Genomic DNA, 17,610 nt, shown 5'->3' on the forward strand with positions numbered 1-17,610 from the left:
AGCCTATTGGTTTTTACGCCAGTATTTGCTTAGGGAATCTGGCTGTGAATGAAACTATATCTGAAACAAATAACAGCCAACTATTGGTTATTATCAACGGGAATGGATTGGAATACTTACTTACAAATTACTTTTAAAGAACCCGCAGGTTCATTGTCGCCCTCACAGAAGCCCGCCATCAGTAATTCATTAAGATTAATCCAGTCTCTATCATCATATCCCACCTCCCTCAAATCCATTTTAATATTATCTTCCCATATACGTCTCGACCTCCCCAAAGATCTTTTCCCTCCAGTCTCCCAACTAACACACTATATGCATTTCTGGATTCGCCCATACGTGCTACATGCCCTGCCCATCTCAAACGTCTGGATTTAATGTTCCTAATTATGTCAGGTGAAGAATACAATGCGTGCAGTTCTGTGTTGTGTAGCTGTCTCCATTTTCCTGAAACTTCACCCCTCTTAGCCCCAAATATTTTCCTAAGCACCTTATTCTCAAATATCTTTAACGCTGTTCCTCCCTCAAAGTGAGAGTCCAAGTTTCACAACCACACAGAACAACCGGTAATATAACTGTTTTATAAATTGTAACTTTCAGCTTTTTCGAAAGCAGACTGAATGACAGAAGCTTCTGAACCGAATAATAACAGGCATTTCCCATATTTATTTTGCGTTTAATTTCCTCCCGAATGTCATTTATATTTGTTACTGTTGCTTAAGGATATTTAAATTTTTCCACTTCTTCAAATGATAAATTTCGAATTTTTTAATTTGAATTTCGTACAATATTCTGGTCACGAAACATAATCTTTCTGGGATTTACTTCCAAATGTATCTCTTTACTTGCTTCAAGTAATTCTGACATTATTGCCACAAAAAATCCTTTTGAATTAAGAAAAAAATGACCTTACCCAGAATATTCGTGGGCTCCAAAATGAACTTCGGAGACCCTAAGTTGAGACCCACTGCTCTAACAAGTTGTCTGTCCATTCAAGTGTAAAAGAACATCATTCCCTCTCGCTCATAATGGTGCGCAACCATCCATTTATAGGCTACTCAAAATCACAGTAAAACCTGAAGACGTTACAGGAAAATACAGAAAGTTAGTAATAAAAAAGATATCAAAAATGAATAAAAGTTTTTGAACACTCGCAGACAACTCGCAGAGAATCCAAATGCAGATAATCAAGAGTTGACTGTATTATAAATTTAGACGTTTATGTGATAGACCAAGAGCTTATGTTCTAGCTTCACTTACACAATTATAATGTTCTGTCTGTTTCAGAGATCTGTCACACAATGAAATAACATACTTAGTTGATGGTAGTTTCAATGGCATGCCACACCTCCTATCTCTGTAAGTATATACATACTGTATTTAATGGCATGATAAGTTTATTTTATCATTTAATTTTTCTGAAATAAATTGAAATAAATTAAAGTAAATTATATTTCATGGATTAGTCTCAAATTCAACTCTGCACAGGTTGGAAACTGCAAATTAATTCCAAGTTTCATTTCTATCCTGAATTACTTTATGTTCCTTTTGCTTTTCGTAATAAATTTCGTACATTATTCTTTTATTTCAAATGACAGGATTTGAAGTAGCCTACTCGATAGGGGAAAGAGTGTGTGCATATCTGTCTCACTCTGTCTCTGTCTGACTCACTCTCACTGCCGTCGCTTTCAACATTGGTGTCTATTTTATTAGGGATTTGAGCAGCAACACAATCAAAGTCATCAGCAGCAATGTGTTCCGCAGCGCAGCCTCCCTCACCAAGCTGTAAGTGCAACTGAGAGCTTCTCCTTTAACATTCATTAAAACCTAAAAGTTTACTCTATATTCTTCGATGCATTATTCTTTATATCGGGCTTTCATTTCAAAACTCCTAGTTCAAATAACTGTTTATTTCAATTTAATTTAATTTAAATAAAAAACACGTCAATTTAGATATTAAGAGAGAAGTTTATAACTAGTGTTAATTCCATTTTAGACTTCATTCCCCTCTTTTAAAATTTAAAATGACACCCCTATATTATGATATTTAAATTTGAAAGAGTATTCAGTTGTTTATATGATACATCTATTGTCGCCTGGCAACCTGGATTGTTGTATTGTCGGTTAGTTGTAGGATGAAAACACAGTTTGTTTATTTTGGGTAATTTCCTAAATTTAATTAATTACATTTACCAAATTAAATGTTCAAAATATGCTTCATTTTAGCTAGATAGTAATACAGCCTTTTTTCGGAACTCCTTTACATAGTATTGCTGTAGTATCAAAATCATACATAAATAACCTAAATCCAAACTTCGGTTATTATCGTCTATCCTGTCTTAAATTTTTTTAAGAATAAGTAGAATAATACACAACCATAATATTTCTTAATATTAGTTTGTGTTACTACCTGAAATAATATTCGTAGTTTTATTGTCTTCAGCTCTAATCAACAATAACAACAATCCTGGTTGCCAGGCAACTATAGAAAACAAAACATGTGAGAACAAATGAATGAGCTATATAAACATTTGAATGCTCTTTCAAATTTGAATATTATAATACCGTATATACTCGAATGATCTCCACACTCTAATCTTATGGGAAAAAAAAGAAAATCTTTATTTATTTTTTTTTTTTTTTAAACAAAGAAAAATTGTTACATGATGTATTTACTATACTGGTCATGTTGCAACACAATCCAGCACCTACAATAAAAGAAAAATAATTTTAATTTTGCGTCTTGCATGAGAAAGAGCAGCAAAATATTGATAGGAAAATAACTTTATCTCATTCATCATCACTTTTGTCATCGCTGGCAAAAGAGCTGTTGACGTTGGAATTGTCATCGTCACCATCTTCCCACAGCATATCGTCTTCTGTTCCATCCAATAAAATGGTAATCCCACACTTCTTAAAACTACACATGCTATCGCTTCAAGGTCAGGGTACTAACCTTGCCATAAATAATACTCTCACCCCAATTTTCAGCTGTCAATTTTTGCAAAAAATATGCGAGGATTATTAGAGCATATACAGTAATATGTGGGCGCCATTTGAAATTTCAAAGGAAGGGATAGAGATGAGGAGGGTGAAACCTATATTGCAATTAGCACTGGTTTTGAACTTCCCCCTCAATATCTAAATTTACGTGTTTTTGTTTGAATTTAATTTAATTTAATTGAAATAAATAGTTATTTAGACTGGGCAATTTTGAAATGAAAGCCCTGTATAGTACGGTAAGTTGACTTTTTCTGTGTTTGTTACAGGAAAACTTGTTAATTTGGTATGTCGGAAGCTTAGGTTGGGTTTGAGGACTAATAAACATCTTTTATTGTATAAAATGCATTTATAAATTATACGAAATATTCACGATAAAATGTTTCTATCATGATTGTTTTGATGCTTTTATGCTTATAAATGACTTAACTAAATCATTCATTGATATGAAATTACTTTTTCACTTCAGATAATGTAAAACATAGACACATTACCATTTTCTAATTATATTTCATATTTGTTAAGGATAGTTGTATGTGAATTAATGGGAAAAATCATAATAAATTTAGTAATATTTAAACTGTAAATTTACAAAAAGTTGCAGTCATAATCTAATATAATTTTTACAGCATTATAATAAATAATTTAGGAATATCTTAATATGTTAGACATAATTTTAAGGGGTTAGGTATAGCTTAACAGCAGTAAAATTTTGGAAATATTCAACATTTTTTCCCTCCATTACTGTACCTTGTACAATAATGAAAATTAGTATGTGTAAAACACTGTCCTTGTGCAATATGAAAAAATATTTTTACGATGTAAAAAAATTATTTACATTTTCGTTTTCAAAATTCAGTTCACTATACAGTGATGAAGCGTTTCCCACATAACTCAGACACTATCCAACATTCTGTGATTAAATTGTTTGTGTGTATTTATGCATGTCATATCTACAATATGATGCAAGATCACTTCTGTACCTTTGATAGATTGTCTGATAAAAAATAAATTAATTTAAGAAATGGTCAAATATCAGTATTTTCTTCTAACACAAAATAAAAAATATATATTATTTATTAAGAAATGTAGTTGAAAGAAAAAAAATGTAAAAATGAATTTCAGCAATAAAATAAAAGAGAGAGAACATGAAAAAATTAACAAGTGTTTGAGCTATGAGGCAAACGCTTCATCACTGCACAGTGAACCGCCATTATTTTGAATTTTCAAAAAATATATATATAATTTTTTTTTTTAAATTGTAAAAATATTTTTTGCATTTAGCAGAAGGAGAGTGTTTTTTACATACCAATTTTCATCATTGTACAAGGTACAGTAATGGAGGAAAAAAATGTTGAATATTTCCAAAAATTTTACTGCTGTAAGCTGTACCTAACCCCTTAAGATAAGTAGTTTTTTCTTTACTCACTATTACAATTTTTTACTGTGCGAAAAAATATTTATAAATGTGCATATACTTGTACGGATTGTCTGTCAGAGGATGCAAAGGAAGCACTGCTGGGGTAACTAAAATTGGCTGGGTAATTTTTTTTTTTATGTAATACTTTACATTCGAGCTACATTAGGCATTGCAGCCCGAAAGAGCAGAAGCTCGTGCTCGGGCGCAGTTCAGATCAGTTATACAAAATATATCACAAAATTAAGAGAGTTCATTGAGCACAATAACATTAATAAATGGTAAAATAATACAGCATGTAATAATAGGGTCTATATACAAATAGAAAATACAAAAATACATGAATATTAGAGTATCTATTTTTAACTCATTTAGCTTAAACAATTAAATAATTAATCTGATTTGTTTCTTAAATCTATGTGTGTTAAGTGTACTTAGCTGAGGGTAAGCTCTAATTAATGCATTATATATTTTGGATCCAAAATTCATGCTGTGTTTTAATACAGCAGTTGTGTGGCATTTGGGAGTATTTAGAAAGAAACTGTAGTTTTGTCTCGTATGGTATTCATGAGGATCAAATTTAAATTTATTGTGATTTTTATGGAAGTAATAAAAATAAAAATAATAAAAATGTACATATGGGCCTATTCATTTTCTACTCCAGAGGCTTATTAATCAGAATGTACTTCTAAAATTCTGCGTGGGTGACTTGCATATAAAACATTGCAAATTTAGGATAAACGAGGCTAGCTGGGATTTCTATCTCTTTCTAGAGCTTTTGCTATCCTTGTCATTTAATTTTCGTTTTTAATGGCCATGATAGGGGTCAGAGGAGAAGCAGAAGCTAGCTGGGTGTTCTCTCTCTGTCTTCTACTTCATGTGACTGACTGAGGGTTAGGGGTGGGGAAGAATAGCAAGTGCTTTGTATATTATGCTTCTGCAGTTTAATAGCAGATTTGGAATGATTTTTCCATACATTCACGTATGAGTCCTCTTAAATTATGTTAATAATAAGTTGAGATAAAATAAAGAAGTAAAGTGACAATTATTCCTCCTTGTTCTCTGCACTACACCAGGGTGACGGACGAATTCCGGTTCTGCTGTCTGGCAAGGCATGTGAAGCATTGTCTGCCGCCCCCTGACGAGTTCTCCTCCTGCGAAGACCTCATGTCCAACCTGGTGCTGCGAATTTGCGTGTGGGTGCTCGGGGTACTGGCCACATTCGGTAACATCTTGGTCATAGGTTGGCGCATGCGCTTCAAACACACAAATCAGGTAACACTACATGTTGTTTCTGTATTTATCTTGCATTCGTATTCTCGTTGTAAATGAAATAGCTTGAAAACTTTCCAAGAAACATGGCTGTGTCAATAAATATGATAGAATTTAAATTAGAATGGTCTGTATTACCTGCACGTCTATTTGTTTGAGGACACCTGGTAGAGTTCACAGGGCAATTTTGTGGTTAATCACTGTTGAAAAGAAAGTTAGATTTCACTGCCCATTATGGAATGTTTTCTTAGTCCACTGCTATCAAAGATTTCTAGCTAATATTTAAAAAATGCCTTCCTCCCCCCCACCCCGAAAGTTTGATTTTTTACATTTCAGGTACCCTTTTCTCAAAAACTATTCAACTTAGAAATCTGAAATTTGTTGTAGGTGTACAGAACGGTTGTTCTGTATGGTTGTGAAACTTGGACTCTCACTTTGAGAGAGGAACAGAGATTAAGGGTGTTTGAGAATAAGGTTCTTATGAAAATATTTAGGACTAAGAGGGATGAAGTTACAGGAGAATGGAGAAAGTTACACAATGCAGAACTTCACGCATTGTATTCTTCACCTGACATAATTGGGAACATTAAATCCAGACGTTTGAGATGGGCAGGGCAATTAAATCCAGACGTTTGAGATGGGCAGGGCATATAGCACGTATGGGCGAATCCAGAAATGCATATAGAGTGTTAGTTGTGAGGCCGAAGGTAAAAAGACCTTTGGGGAGGCCGAGACGTAGATGGGAGGATAATATTAAAATGGATTTGAGGGAGGTGGGATATGATGATAGAGAATGGATTAATCTTGCTCAGGATAGGGACCAATGGCGGGCTTATGTGAGGGCAGCAATGAACCTCCGGGTTCCTTAAAAGCCATTTGTAAGTAAGTACAGAACGTTTAACTACTTAAAACAAGTGAAATATTTTGATACAAAAGTACACCATTCCCAAGAAAAAAATTCTAAATATAAAAAATTACAACAAACAATTTTTATGAAATATTAATTAAAAAAAAAAACAACAAATTATGCCATAATGGTTAACTGTCTATACCAAGACACTTATAAAAAGCTTTAACATAAAAATTTGTGAAGTTCTGATATATAGTTTCAGAGCAAAGTGTACCTACATTAGAAGCTATATATATTTTTTTTTAATTATTGCACAGATTAACACAATTGTACAAGTAAATGAATTAATACTAGCTAGAAATCTTTGATAGCAGTGGACTCAGAAAATATTCTATAATGGGCAGTGAAAAAGTTGTTATTCGGTAATGTAGTTCTAATGGCTTCTCTAGATGTACAAAGAAAGGATATATAAGTGATTCTACCATATGGATTGAAACGGGGAGTAGCCAGCCGGAGGATGTCAATAAAGAAAAGATCAACATTTATCTGCCAACAGTTGATTACTTCAAAGCAAAATACCAGCTTAAAAACATTGAGGTGATTGGTCTTCTTATTGGAGCTCGTGGTGTGATTCCCAAGTTCTTTGAAAGCTTCAGGAAGACTTTTGAACTACCACAGACACTTACTACTGACATCATAACTTCAGTTTTGAAACGCTCTTGCCAAATTTTGAGTCATCATATTCACTCTGTTTAATTTTTTTTTCTTCAATTTATAATTCATATATGTTTATTTTAACTTTCTGTGAACAAAATTTATGTAAAACATTTAATACTGTAAAATTCATGTAGGAGAGTATACTGAGTCCTTCTGGGCTACCTCCAATGGGAGGCAGTTAACAAAATTAAAAATAACTTTCTTTTCAACAGCGATTAATCATAAAATTGCCCTGCGAACTCTACCAAGTTTTCTTAAAGGATCTCTGAATACGTTTAAAAACATACATATTTAGTAAATAACTACCGGTATTTAAAGAAATTAATCATATTTGTGTAGTGTTTATGTTTATAATGTTATTAACCACAAGGAATTGTTTGTGTATATAAATATACAAATTTAATATTCTTTTTAGGTACATTCTTTCCTGATTACAAACCTCGCTATTGGCGACATGTTCATGGGCTCATATTTGCTCATAATTGCTGGGGTGGACGCACGCTATCGTGGTGTCTACTTCATCCATGATTCTGATTGGCGCAGCAGTGAACTTTGCCATTTGGCAGGCTTTATCAGCACATTTTCAAGCGAACTATCAGTTTACACACTAACAGGTACCAGCAATTAATATTATTTTTGTAAAGATTACATTTTTAAGGATAACATATTTTACTATAATAATACCGGTACCTGTAGTCATAATAATCATCATACTGTAAGGTTACCAGACGTCCCCATTTCCTGGGGACAGTCTCCGAATTTTGTTATTTGTCACCGAACAAAATTCCTCCCAGAAATGGCCCCGGTTCTCCAATATTTCAGTGAATGTTGAAAATCTATAATTTAAATACCATACTAAGACAGCAAGCTAAGGAAAGTTTATTACATTGTCTGGCAACCTTATTTCTTACTGAAATTCAAACATTACTTGGTCAAGAGAAATAAAATAAACCCTCAGTTTATAAACACACTCAAGGTATTACAATGAGTAAAATAAAAAAAAAATAAATAAGATGCAATTTTAAAAATAAATGCACGCATATATTTATTTAAGTAACGTTTGTACTAAATCGATTCTTCCTGATTGTTTTTCCTTCCATGTTCTGGCAGTAATTACATTAGACCGCTTCCTAGTGATCATCTTTCCTTTCCGGGTCCGACGTTTAGAAATGCCGAAGACAAGACTGCTGATGGCGTTAGGCTGGTTAGGAGCTGCTTTCTTATCTGGTCTACCTCTGCTGCAGATCGATTACTTTAGGTAAGGATTTAATCTTTTTTGTGTGTATTTGTATTGTTGTTGTTGTTTTCTAATGCCAGGCGTTTGACAATAAAGTCATTTGACCTCTTGCACTCCAATATTTTTCAAAGATATTATCATGGCCAGCCACTGAAGCACAGATTTTGAGGTGTTCCGAATCCATTTCTTGGTTTGAGTTGCACAATGGGCAGTTAGGGGACTGATATATTCCAATTCTATGCAGGTGTTTGGCCAAACAATCATGGCCTGTTGCCAATCTAAATGCAGCTACAGACGATTTTCGTGGTAAATCGGGAATTAACTGTGGATTTTGATGCAGAGAGTTCCATTTTTTCCCTTGATATTGTGTTATCAAATTTTGTTTGTTGAAGTCTAAGTATGTAGATTTAATAAATCTTTTCACAGAGTAATACGTAGATTTAGTAACAGGTCTGTAAGTAGTAGTGCTGCCCTTCTTTGCTAAAGCATCCGCATTCTCGTTTCCCAGGATTCCACAATGGGATGGTCTCCATTGGAATACAATTCTTTTATTGAGTGATATTAATTGAGAGAGCATTTTAGTTATTTCTGCTGTTTGAGATGAAGGTGTGTGTTTAGAGACTATTGATAGAATAGCTGCTTTGGAGTCTGACAATATAACTGCATTTTTAAATTTATTGATGTAGCATAGAAGATTCCTGAGACTTTCACTTATTGCAATGATTTCTCCATCAAAACTTTTTGTTCCATACCCAAGAGATCTATAAAGTGAGAAGAGACAGCACGTAACACCTGCACTGGCACCTTGTTCTCTGGAGATCAAGGATCCGTCAGTGTATAAATGAAGCCAGTTTTGTGGAGGGTACCTAATATTAATTGTCTCTAAAGACAATTGTTTTAGTATTTCAGTGTTTACTTCTGATTTTAGTATTTCTTCTGTTAAATTTAGATTATATTCTATATTTAATAGAGTTAAAGGGTTTGGTTTAATTTGTAGGTTTTCTTTTAAATTCAGGATATTGATTTTCTGTTTTAATTCTTGAACAATGGATATGAAACTTTTTTGAGTTTTCAATCTACAGAGAGGACTGTATGAATGCCAATTGTTTCCTGGTAATCTGATAAGTTTTTCATATTGAATCAGTGCTTTTTCTTCTATTGTCATTTTGATGCTGTTAATATTAGTGAGGAATCTCATAGAATCTATTGGAGTTGTTTTGATTCCACCAGTAATGAGTCTGAGAGCTTGGTTTTGAACATATTCTATTTCGTTTATGAAAGGTGAAGTAATTAAAATTTCTCCGCAGTATGTCAGCACTGGCTGTATAAACATTTTGTATGTAGTGTTCAAAGTATTCCTAGAGCACCCCCATTTCTTTCCTGCTAGTCTTTTTAGAAGGGAGAATCTTTTACGAGCTTTTTCAGAAATGTATTTCAAATGGTTGCTCCATGTTAACTTACTATCGAAAATAACTCCAAGATATTTGGATTCATAAGTCCTAGGAAGGTGTTGGCCAATGTATTGGATATTGAATTCTCTTTCTTTTTTACAAAGTGAAAATATTTGGTAGTTAGTATTTGTATTGTGTTATTTATTTTAACAAGTACTTGTTTGAGTAAATTATAGATAAATGTTAAAATGGACAGCTTAAACTTATTTTAAGGCATTACAGATTAAAAGACTTAAAAAATTGTTCATAATTACTCAAATTGTATGTATATACGAGGCCTGTCTAAAAAAGTATCCGACCTTTAGCCAGAAAAAATATTTCAAATACCTGACGGGATTGGGACCCTAATCCCCTTCAAAGTAGGCCCCTTGTGCTTGCACACACTTAGCCCACCGATCCTTCCACTGCCGGAAACACCTCTGGAAGTCTTCTTTTGGAATGGTGTTCAGCTCCGTCGTCGCATTCCGCATTATCTCTTCTCTACTCTCAAAACGGGATCCTTTCAGTGGTGTCTTCAATTTTGGAAACAACCAGAAGTCGCAAGGAGCCAGGTCTGGAGAGTAGGGAGGTTGGCGAACGGTTGTAATTCCATGTTTGGCCAAGAAAGTGTGGATCAATTGGGATGAATGTGCGGGGGCGTTGTCGTGATGCAAGTGCCAGTTGTTCGCCGTCCACATGTCTGGTCTTTTGCGCCGAACTGCATCACGGAGTCGCCGGAGAACATCATGATAGTACTCCTTTGTCACCGTTTGTCCTTCCGGTGCGTATTCGTGATACACAATTCCACGGACATCAAAGAAAACAGTCAGCATCACCTTGATTTTGCTTCGCACCTGCCGCACTTTCTTTGGCCTTGGAGACTCGGGATGCTTCCATTGTGACGACTGTCTTTTTGTTTCTTGGTCGTACCCGTACACCCATGACTCATCCCCAGTTATCACTGTGTTCAGAAACCCAGGATCAGTGTTGGCGGTGTCCAGAAGGTCCTGTGCAACGTCACGACGGAGGTCTTTTTGTTCCGGGGACAACAACTTGGGCACGAATTTCGCAGCCATTCGGTTCATGTTCAAATCATCACGCAAAATTGCATGTCCAGAATCTTTACTCACTCCACCCTCTTCTGCAATCTCCCGCACGGTCAAACGACGATCTGCCATCACCAAATTTCGCACCCTCTCAACAACAGCTGCACTCCGAGCAGTTTGGGGCCTGCCACAACGCTGCTCACTCTCCGCTGATGTGCGGCCATCTTTGAATCGGTTGAACCACTCCTTAATTTGTGTTACACCCATCGCATCTTCCCCAAACACCTGCTGAATCTTACGAATTGTTTGACTTTGAGAATCACCAAGCTTTTGACAAAATTTGATGCAGTATCTTTGCTCAATTCGTTCAGTCATCTTGCGAGAAAACTAAATCCGACAAACACTTAGAACAGCACCTTACTTGGCGACCACCAGCCAGTGACTGGCACAAGCGAATATGGTGAAAAAATTCAAGCATGTGCATTACGGTTCCTCCTTCCACCGTGCACAGTGGCGCCACCTTAGAATCACTACTTTGCGCGGGAAAATTTAAGGTCGGATACATTTTAGACAGGCCTCGTATATTTGTAGCTATTTATTATTAAGCACTGATTTGATTCATTCATTCATTCATTCATTCATTCATTCATTCATTCATTCATTCATTCAGTGTTCTGCATAAGGGCAGGCCTTTCACTGCAACCCAGCGTTCTCCAATTTTAGTACATGAATATTATTTGACCAGACTATGCTCTTGCGTAATTTTCCCTCTCCGAAATTTTCGGAAAAGGAGGGAGGAAATTACGCTAGTAAATATGATATATGTACACAATATAACATTTATTGAATATATTATATCTTTGATACTTGAAGTCAAGAAACAATAAAATCCTTTTGACAATTTGACTTCAAATTTTTTCTGATTCCTGTTCAATGTACGTAATTAATAATATTAAATTTGAATTTTTTTTCTCTCTGACAGGAATTTCTATGGCAGATCTGGTGTATGCCTGGCCTTACATATCACTCCTGAGAAACCGAGTGGTTGGGAATATTCAGTTTTTGTGTTCCTATGTAAGTACATCATCAATCTTGTAATGCTCAATGTATGGAAAAAGGCAGACACCGTACTTGTGAAATTCAACAGAAGACATGAAAGACAACATTCTTGTTTTACTTCTGTATTTATTTCTAGCCTGTGATAATTTGTTAGTTTTAACTGAAATTAAACTTGTTTTATAAAGATTATATATACTTTTTATGAATGTTGTGGAAGATGACCACTTGCTAGGATATCTAGTAATTTATTTCTATTAACTTTATCGAAACCTTTTTTAGAAATCAATAAAATCTTAAATACCTTACTTACTTACTTACTCACTGGCTTTTAAGGAACCCAGAGGTTCATTGCCGCCCTCACATAAGCCCGCCATTGGTCCCTATCCTGAGCAAGATTAATCCAGTCTCTACCATCATATCCCACCTCCCTCAAATCCATTTTAATATTATCTTCCCATCTACGTCTCGGCCTCCCTAAAGGTATTTTTCCCTCCGGCCTCCCAACTAACACTCTATATGCATTTCTGGATTCGCCCATATGTGCTACATGCCCTGCCCATCTCAAACGTCTGGATTTAATGTTCCTAATTATGTCAGGTGAAGAATACAATGCGTGCAGTTCTGTGTTGTGTAACTTTCTCCATTCTTCTGTAACTTCATCCCGCTTTCGTACAATATTCTCGTCACGAGACATAATCATATACTTTGTCGTTTCGGGATTTACTTCCAAACCTATCTCTTTACTTGCTTCAAGTAAAATTCCCGTGTTTTCCCTAATCGTTTGTGGATTTTCTCCTAACATATTCACGTCATCCGCATAGACAAACAGCTGATATAACCCGTTCAATTCCAATTCTGTTATCCTGGACTTTCAAATCTTAAATACCATGTACTTAAATTGAGTTAAGACTGATGGATTGATTAACTGATGGATGGATTTAGTGATGGATTGAGTAGTACCGATATATATTGACAGATTGAGCAATTTATTGATACATTGATTTATTCATAAAATGAGTAGGCCTACCAATAAATGAGTGATTCCATAGTAGTATTCTTATAGTTGCTTTACAGCAGAGACAGGGAACTCATATTGTAAACAGAGCAATAAGCATGAGTACTTGTGTACAACAGCAACTAAGACAGCAGGAGAAGCTAAGCTCTCTGAGAGAAGCTGTTCCCCATCACTGCTTTACAGCTAGGATAAAGAACATGTTCAATTATTATGTTTAACGTATAAAAATGAAAATATGAAATATATACAGAGAATATTATTACATTAATATTTACACAGTATTGTGAAATATCAAGAAGGTGTGAGATATTAAGTAATTTTTAATTTTACCTTAAATAATACAGATTTTGTTTATGATTTTTAATGTCCTCAGGAATGTTTTTATTCAATTCAATTCAATTCAATTTATTTGGCCATTAGACATATAGTTTTAGGCTTCGTCAGAATACATTGAAAAACATATAAATACATTTTAAAAAAACACTACCGGTAATAAAAGAAACAGTAAAATTTAAATAATACAATGAAAACATGAAATAATTTGAAACTTTTAAATTAAAGAAAGCTAACTAAATTGCAATTAAACTTATTTATTAAAATACAATTTCTTACAAATTTGTGTTGAAAAACTCAGCAACAGAATAAAAAGGATTATTTAATAACCAATTGTAAAATCTAGTTTTGAAGCTATTGATTGGTAATTTATAATATTGACTTGGGAGCTTATTATTATAATTAAAAAGTTTGTGTTGATCTTGTGTAATCTACAATATGGAATATTAATTTGTTCACTATTTCTAATTTCATGATCGTGTATATTGGCCACTAATGAGTAATTGTCGATATTTTGTCGAGTGTAAAGTACTAGATCATATATATACAAATTTATGATTGTTAAAATCCGTGATTGTCTGAAAAGTGGCCGACAATGTTCCAGATAGTTTGATTTACATAAAATTCTAATGGCTTTTTATTGCCATGTAACTTACTCCCTTTTGATAGCATGATAAATTTGATGAAGGTGTATGAAAATCATTCTGTTATTGATGTTATGATGTTGTATTTATGTTACAGTTCTCAACCTTATATCATTCTCGATAATTGCTCTGGGCTACTTGTGGATGTACGTAGTGGCCCGCACTACGCAGCAAGCTGTGAAGAAGGAGCAGCGACCTTCTGACAATGCCATGGCTCGACGTATGACCCTCATTGTGGCCACTGATGCTGCTTGCTGGATGCCTATCATTCTCCTGGGCGTTCTGTCGCTGGGTGGAATTACAGTGCCTCCACAGGTGCGAACTAATTATACAATAAATTAGATAAATGTGCCTCATTACCATGCTGAGGACATCGCCTAAAATGCCTATCTTTTCTTTTTATTGTAAGTGCCTAAAATATCAAAATCAAGTAAAAACAATCATCGCATTTATAATTTCTATGAATTTCTCGGTATAGATGGAGTAGTACTATAATATTATGGTATTCATCTACTCTTAATTTTTAATTTTCCTTCAAAAATTTGATTTTTTTTTATTTTTGTGCCATCTGAAAGCTTAAACTTTATAGTTTTCAAAAACATATCAGTTTTGTCTCTATGATGTTTGGTTAATTAATTAGCTGAGTGTTTATTGACCGGAAGCACCCTTTCTTTAAACCGGAAGTGCAGTTCTGCAAGTGTCAGTCTGCCACATTCTGTCAATTTTATATATTTTTCGTAAGGGAAAAAATGGAACTCCCTGCATCATAATCCACAGTTAATTCCCGACTTATCACGAAAATCGTCTGTAGCTGCATTTAGATTGGCAACAGGCCATGACTGTTCAGCCAAACACTTGCATAGAATTGGAATATATCAGTCCCCTAACTACCCATTGTGCAACTCAAACCAAGCAATGGATTCGGAACACCTCAAAATCTGTGTTTCAGTGGCTGACCATGATAATATCTTTGAAAAATTTTGGAGTGCAAGAGGTCAAATGACTTTATTGTCAAACGCCTGGCATTAGAAAACAACAACATATATTTTTCGTGTAATAACAATTCGAATTTGGTGTAGAGTTTTACTGTATTATTTTTCATACAGACAGAAAGCTGTGTGATTGGTTTTACAATTTTTCATATCCTCAGGATGTAGATGATTTTTCCCTATGTTCAGTTTTAAAGCATTTTATAACACTAACTTTAACACAAAGTGCACTTAGAATTGAGATATTTTCGTCATTCTTGCACCAAAATGAAGCTGATTAACGTAGCTAAGTACAAAACTTCAGCAATGTTATACTCCCCAGAATGTATTCCCATGCAGACCACAAGGTCTCGCACTATCTTCTGGTTTCCTGTTGTCGTGGGGTGTTTTCATGATTGTGTCGGAAAGGGTGTGTGTTTTGAAATTGAGTTGAGTGTTCAGGATGTGCTGGGGTTGTGTTTTTGTGTGTTTGTAAATTTCATATTGTTCTAAAGTGTCGAGTTTCTGGCTTTTTTTTTTTTTTTTTTTTTTTTTGGCTAAATGTGTAGTATTTTCATGTCAAATTTATAAGGAACGGCATACGAATAAATGTAGAAATCAAGTGAATTTTTTCTTCAAGTTTCTTGGCAATATTAAGCAAGAAAAATTAAATTTAGAGCTACTTTGTTCATGATTTTTAAGTAATAATAATAATAATAATAATAATAATAATAACAATAATAATAATAATAATAATACTTACTTACTTACTTACAAATGGCTTTTAAGGAACCCGAAGGTTCATTGCCGCCCTCACATAAGCCCGCCATCGGTCCCTATCCTGTGCAAGATTAAGCCAGTCTCTATCATCATACCCCACCTCCCTCAAATCCATTTTAATATTATCCTCCCATCTACGTCTCGGCCTTCCTAAAGGTCTTTTTCCCTCCGGTCTCCCAACTAACACTCTATATGCATTTCTGGATTCGCCCATACGTGCTACATGCCCTGCCCATCTCAAACGTCTGGATTTCAAGTTCCTAATTATGTCAGGTGAAGAATACAATGCGTGCAGTTCTGTGTTGTGTAACTTTCTCCATTCTCCTGTAACTTCATCCCGCTTAGCCCCAAATATTTTCCTAAGCACCTTATTCTCAAACACCCTTAACCTATGTTCCTCTCTCAGAGTGAGAGTCCAAGTTTCACAGCCATATAGAACAACCGGTAATATAACTGTTTTATAAATTCTAACTTTCAGATTTTTGGACAGCAGACTGGATGACAAGAGCTTCTCAACCGAATAATAACACGCATTTCCCATATTTATTCTGCGTTTAATTTCCTCCCGAGTGTCATTTACATTTGTTACTGTTGCTCCAAGATATTTGAATTTTTCCACCTCTTCGAAGGATAAATCTCCAATATTTATATTTCCATTTCGTACAATATTCCCGTCACGAGACATAATCATATACTTTGTCTTTTCGGGATTTACTTCCAAACCGATCGCTTTACTTGCTTCAAGTAGAATTTCCGTGTTTTCCCTAACCGTTTGTGTATTTTCTCCTAACATATTCACGTCATCTGCATAGACAAGAAGCTGATGTAGCCCGTTCAATTCCAAACCCTGCCTGTTATCCTGAACTTTCCTAATGGCATATTCTAGAGCAAAGTTAAAAAGTAAAGGTGATAGTGCATCTCCCTGCTTTAGCCCGCAGTGAATTGGAAAAGGATCAGATAGAAACTGACCTATACGGACTCTGCTGTATGTTTCACTGAGACACATTTTAATTATTCGAACTAGTTTCTTGGGAATACCAAATTCAATAAGAATATCATATAATACTTCCCTCTTAACCGAGTCATATGCCTTTTTGAAATCTATGAATAACTGATGTACTGTACCCTTATACTCCCATTTTTTCTCCATTATCTGCCGAATACAAAAAATCTGATCAATAGTCGATCTATTACGCCGAAAACCGCACTGATGATCCCCAATAATTTCATCTACGTACGGAGTTAATCTCCTCAAAAGAATATTGGACAAAATTTTGTACGACGTCAACAAAAGTGATATTCCTCGAAAGTTACCACAGTTGGTTTTGTCCCCCTTTTTAAAAATAGGTACAATTATGGACTCCTTCCATTGTTCTGGTACAATTTCCTTTTCCCAAATAGCAAGTACAAGTTTATAAATTTCGCTATATAATGCACTTCCACCCTCTTGTATTAATTCTGCTGGAATTTGATCGATACCTGGAGACTTGTACTTTTTCAGATTTTCTATCGCAATTTCGACTTCTGAAATCGTGGGTTCGGGTATAAATGGCTCAGCAGTTTGTATTTCAATATCGTCCCGATCATTTCTATTTGGCCTATGTACATTTAGTAGTTGCGCAAAATAGTTTTTCCATCTGTTTAGGATTGATGAAGAGTCTGCAAGCAAGTCACCATTCTCATCCTTGATCACGTTTACCCTTGACTGATATCCGTTCTTAAATTCCTTTATACCCTTATATAAATCTCGAATGTTTTTATTCTTACTATTTGTTTCTACCTCATTCAGTTTTTCCTTCAAGTAACCTCTCTTTTTATTCCTAAGTGTACGACTTGCTTCCC

General features: G+C 34.7%; 1 protein-coding gene across 2 annotated transcripts in view; it reads left to right on the forward strand.

Annotated features, from left to right (window-relative positions):
* The window catches only part of LOC138702079 (G-protein coupled receptor GRL101-like), a 929,248-nt gene that overhangs the window by 881,815 nt on the left and 29,823 nt on the right, over nucleotides 1-17,610 (forward strand). For both annotated transcript variants that reach the window (XM_069829620.1, XM_069829619.1), the window contains exons 21-27: nucleotides 1,288-1,359; nucleotides 1,714-1,785; nucleotides 5,494-5,692; nucleotides 7,672-7,870; nucleotides 8,367-8,514; nucleotides 11,952-12,043; nucleotides 14,118-14,335. In XM_069829620.1, coding sequence (XP_069685721.1) covers nucleotides 1,288-1,359; nucleotides 1,714-1,785; nucleotides 5,494-5,692; nucleotides 7,672-7,870; nucleotides 8,367-8,514; nucleotides 11,952-12,043; nucleotides 14,118-14,335 — 1,000 coding nt within the window. The remainder of the gene's footprint in view (nucleotides 1-1,287; nucleotides 1,360-1,713; nucleotides 1,786-5,493; nucleotides 5,693-7,671; nucleotides 7,871-8,366; nucleotides 8,515-11,951; nucleotides 12,044-14,117; nucleotides 14,336-17,610) is intronic.

Source organism: Periplaneta americana, chromosome 6 (genome assembly GCF_040183065.1).
Source record: "Periplaneta americana isolate PAMFEO1 chromosome 6, P.americana_PAMFEO1_priV1, whole genome shotgun sequence".
NCBI lineage: Eukaryota > Metazoa > Arthropoda > Insecta > Blattodea > Blattidae > Periplaneta > Periplaneta americana.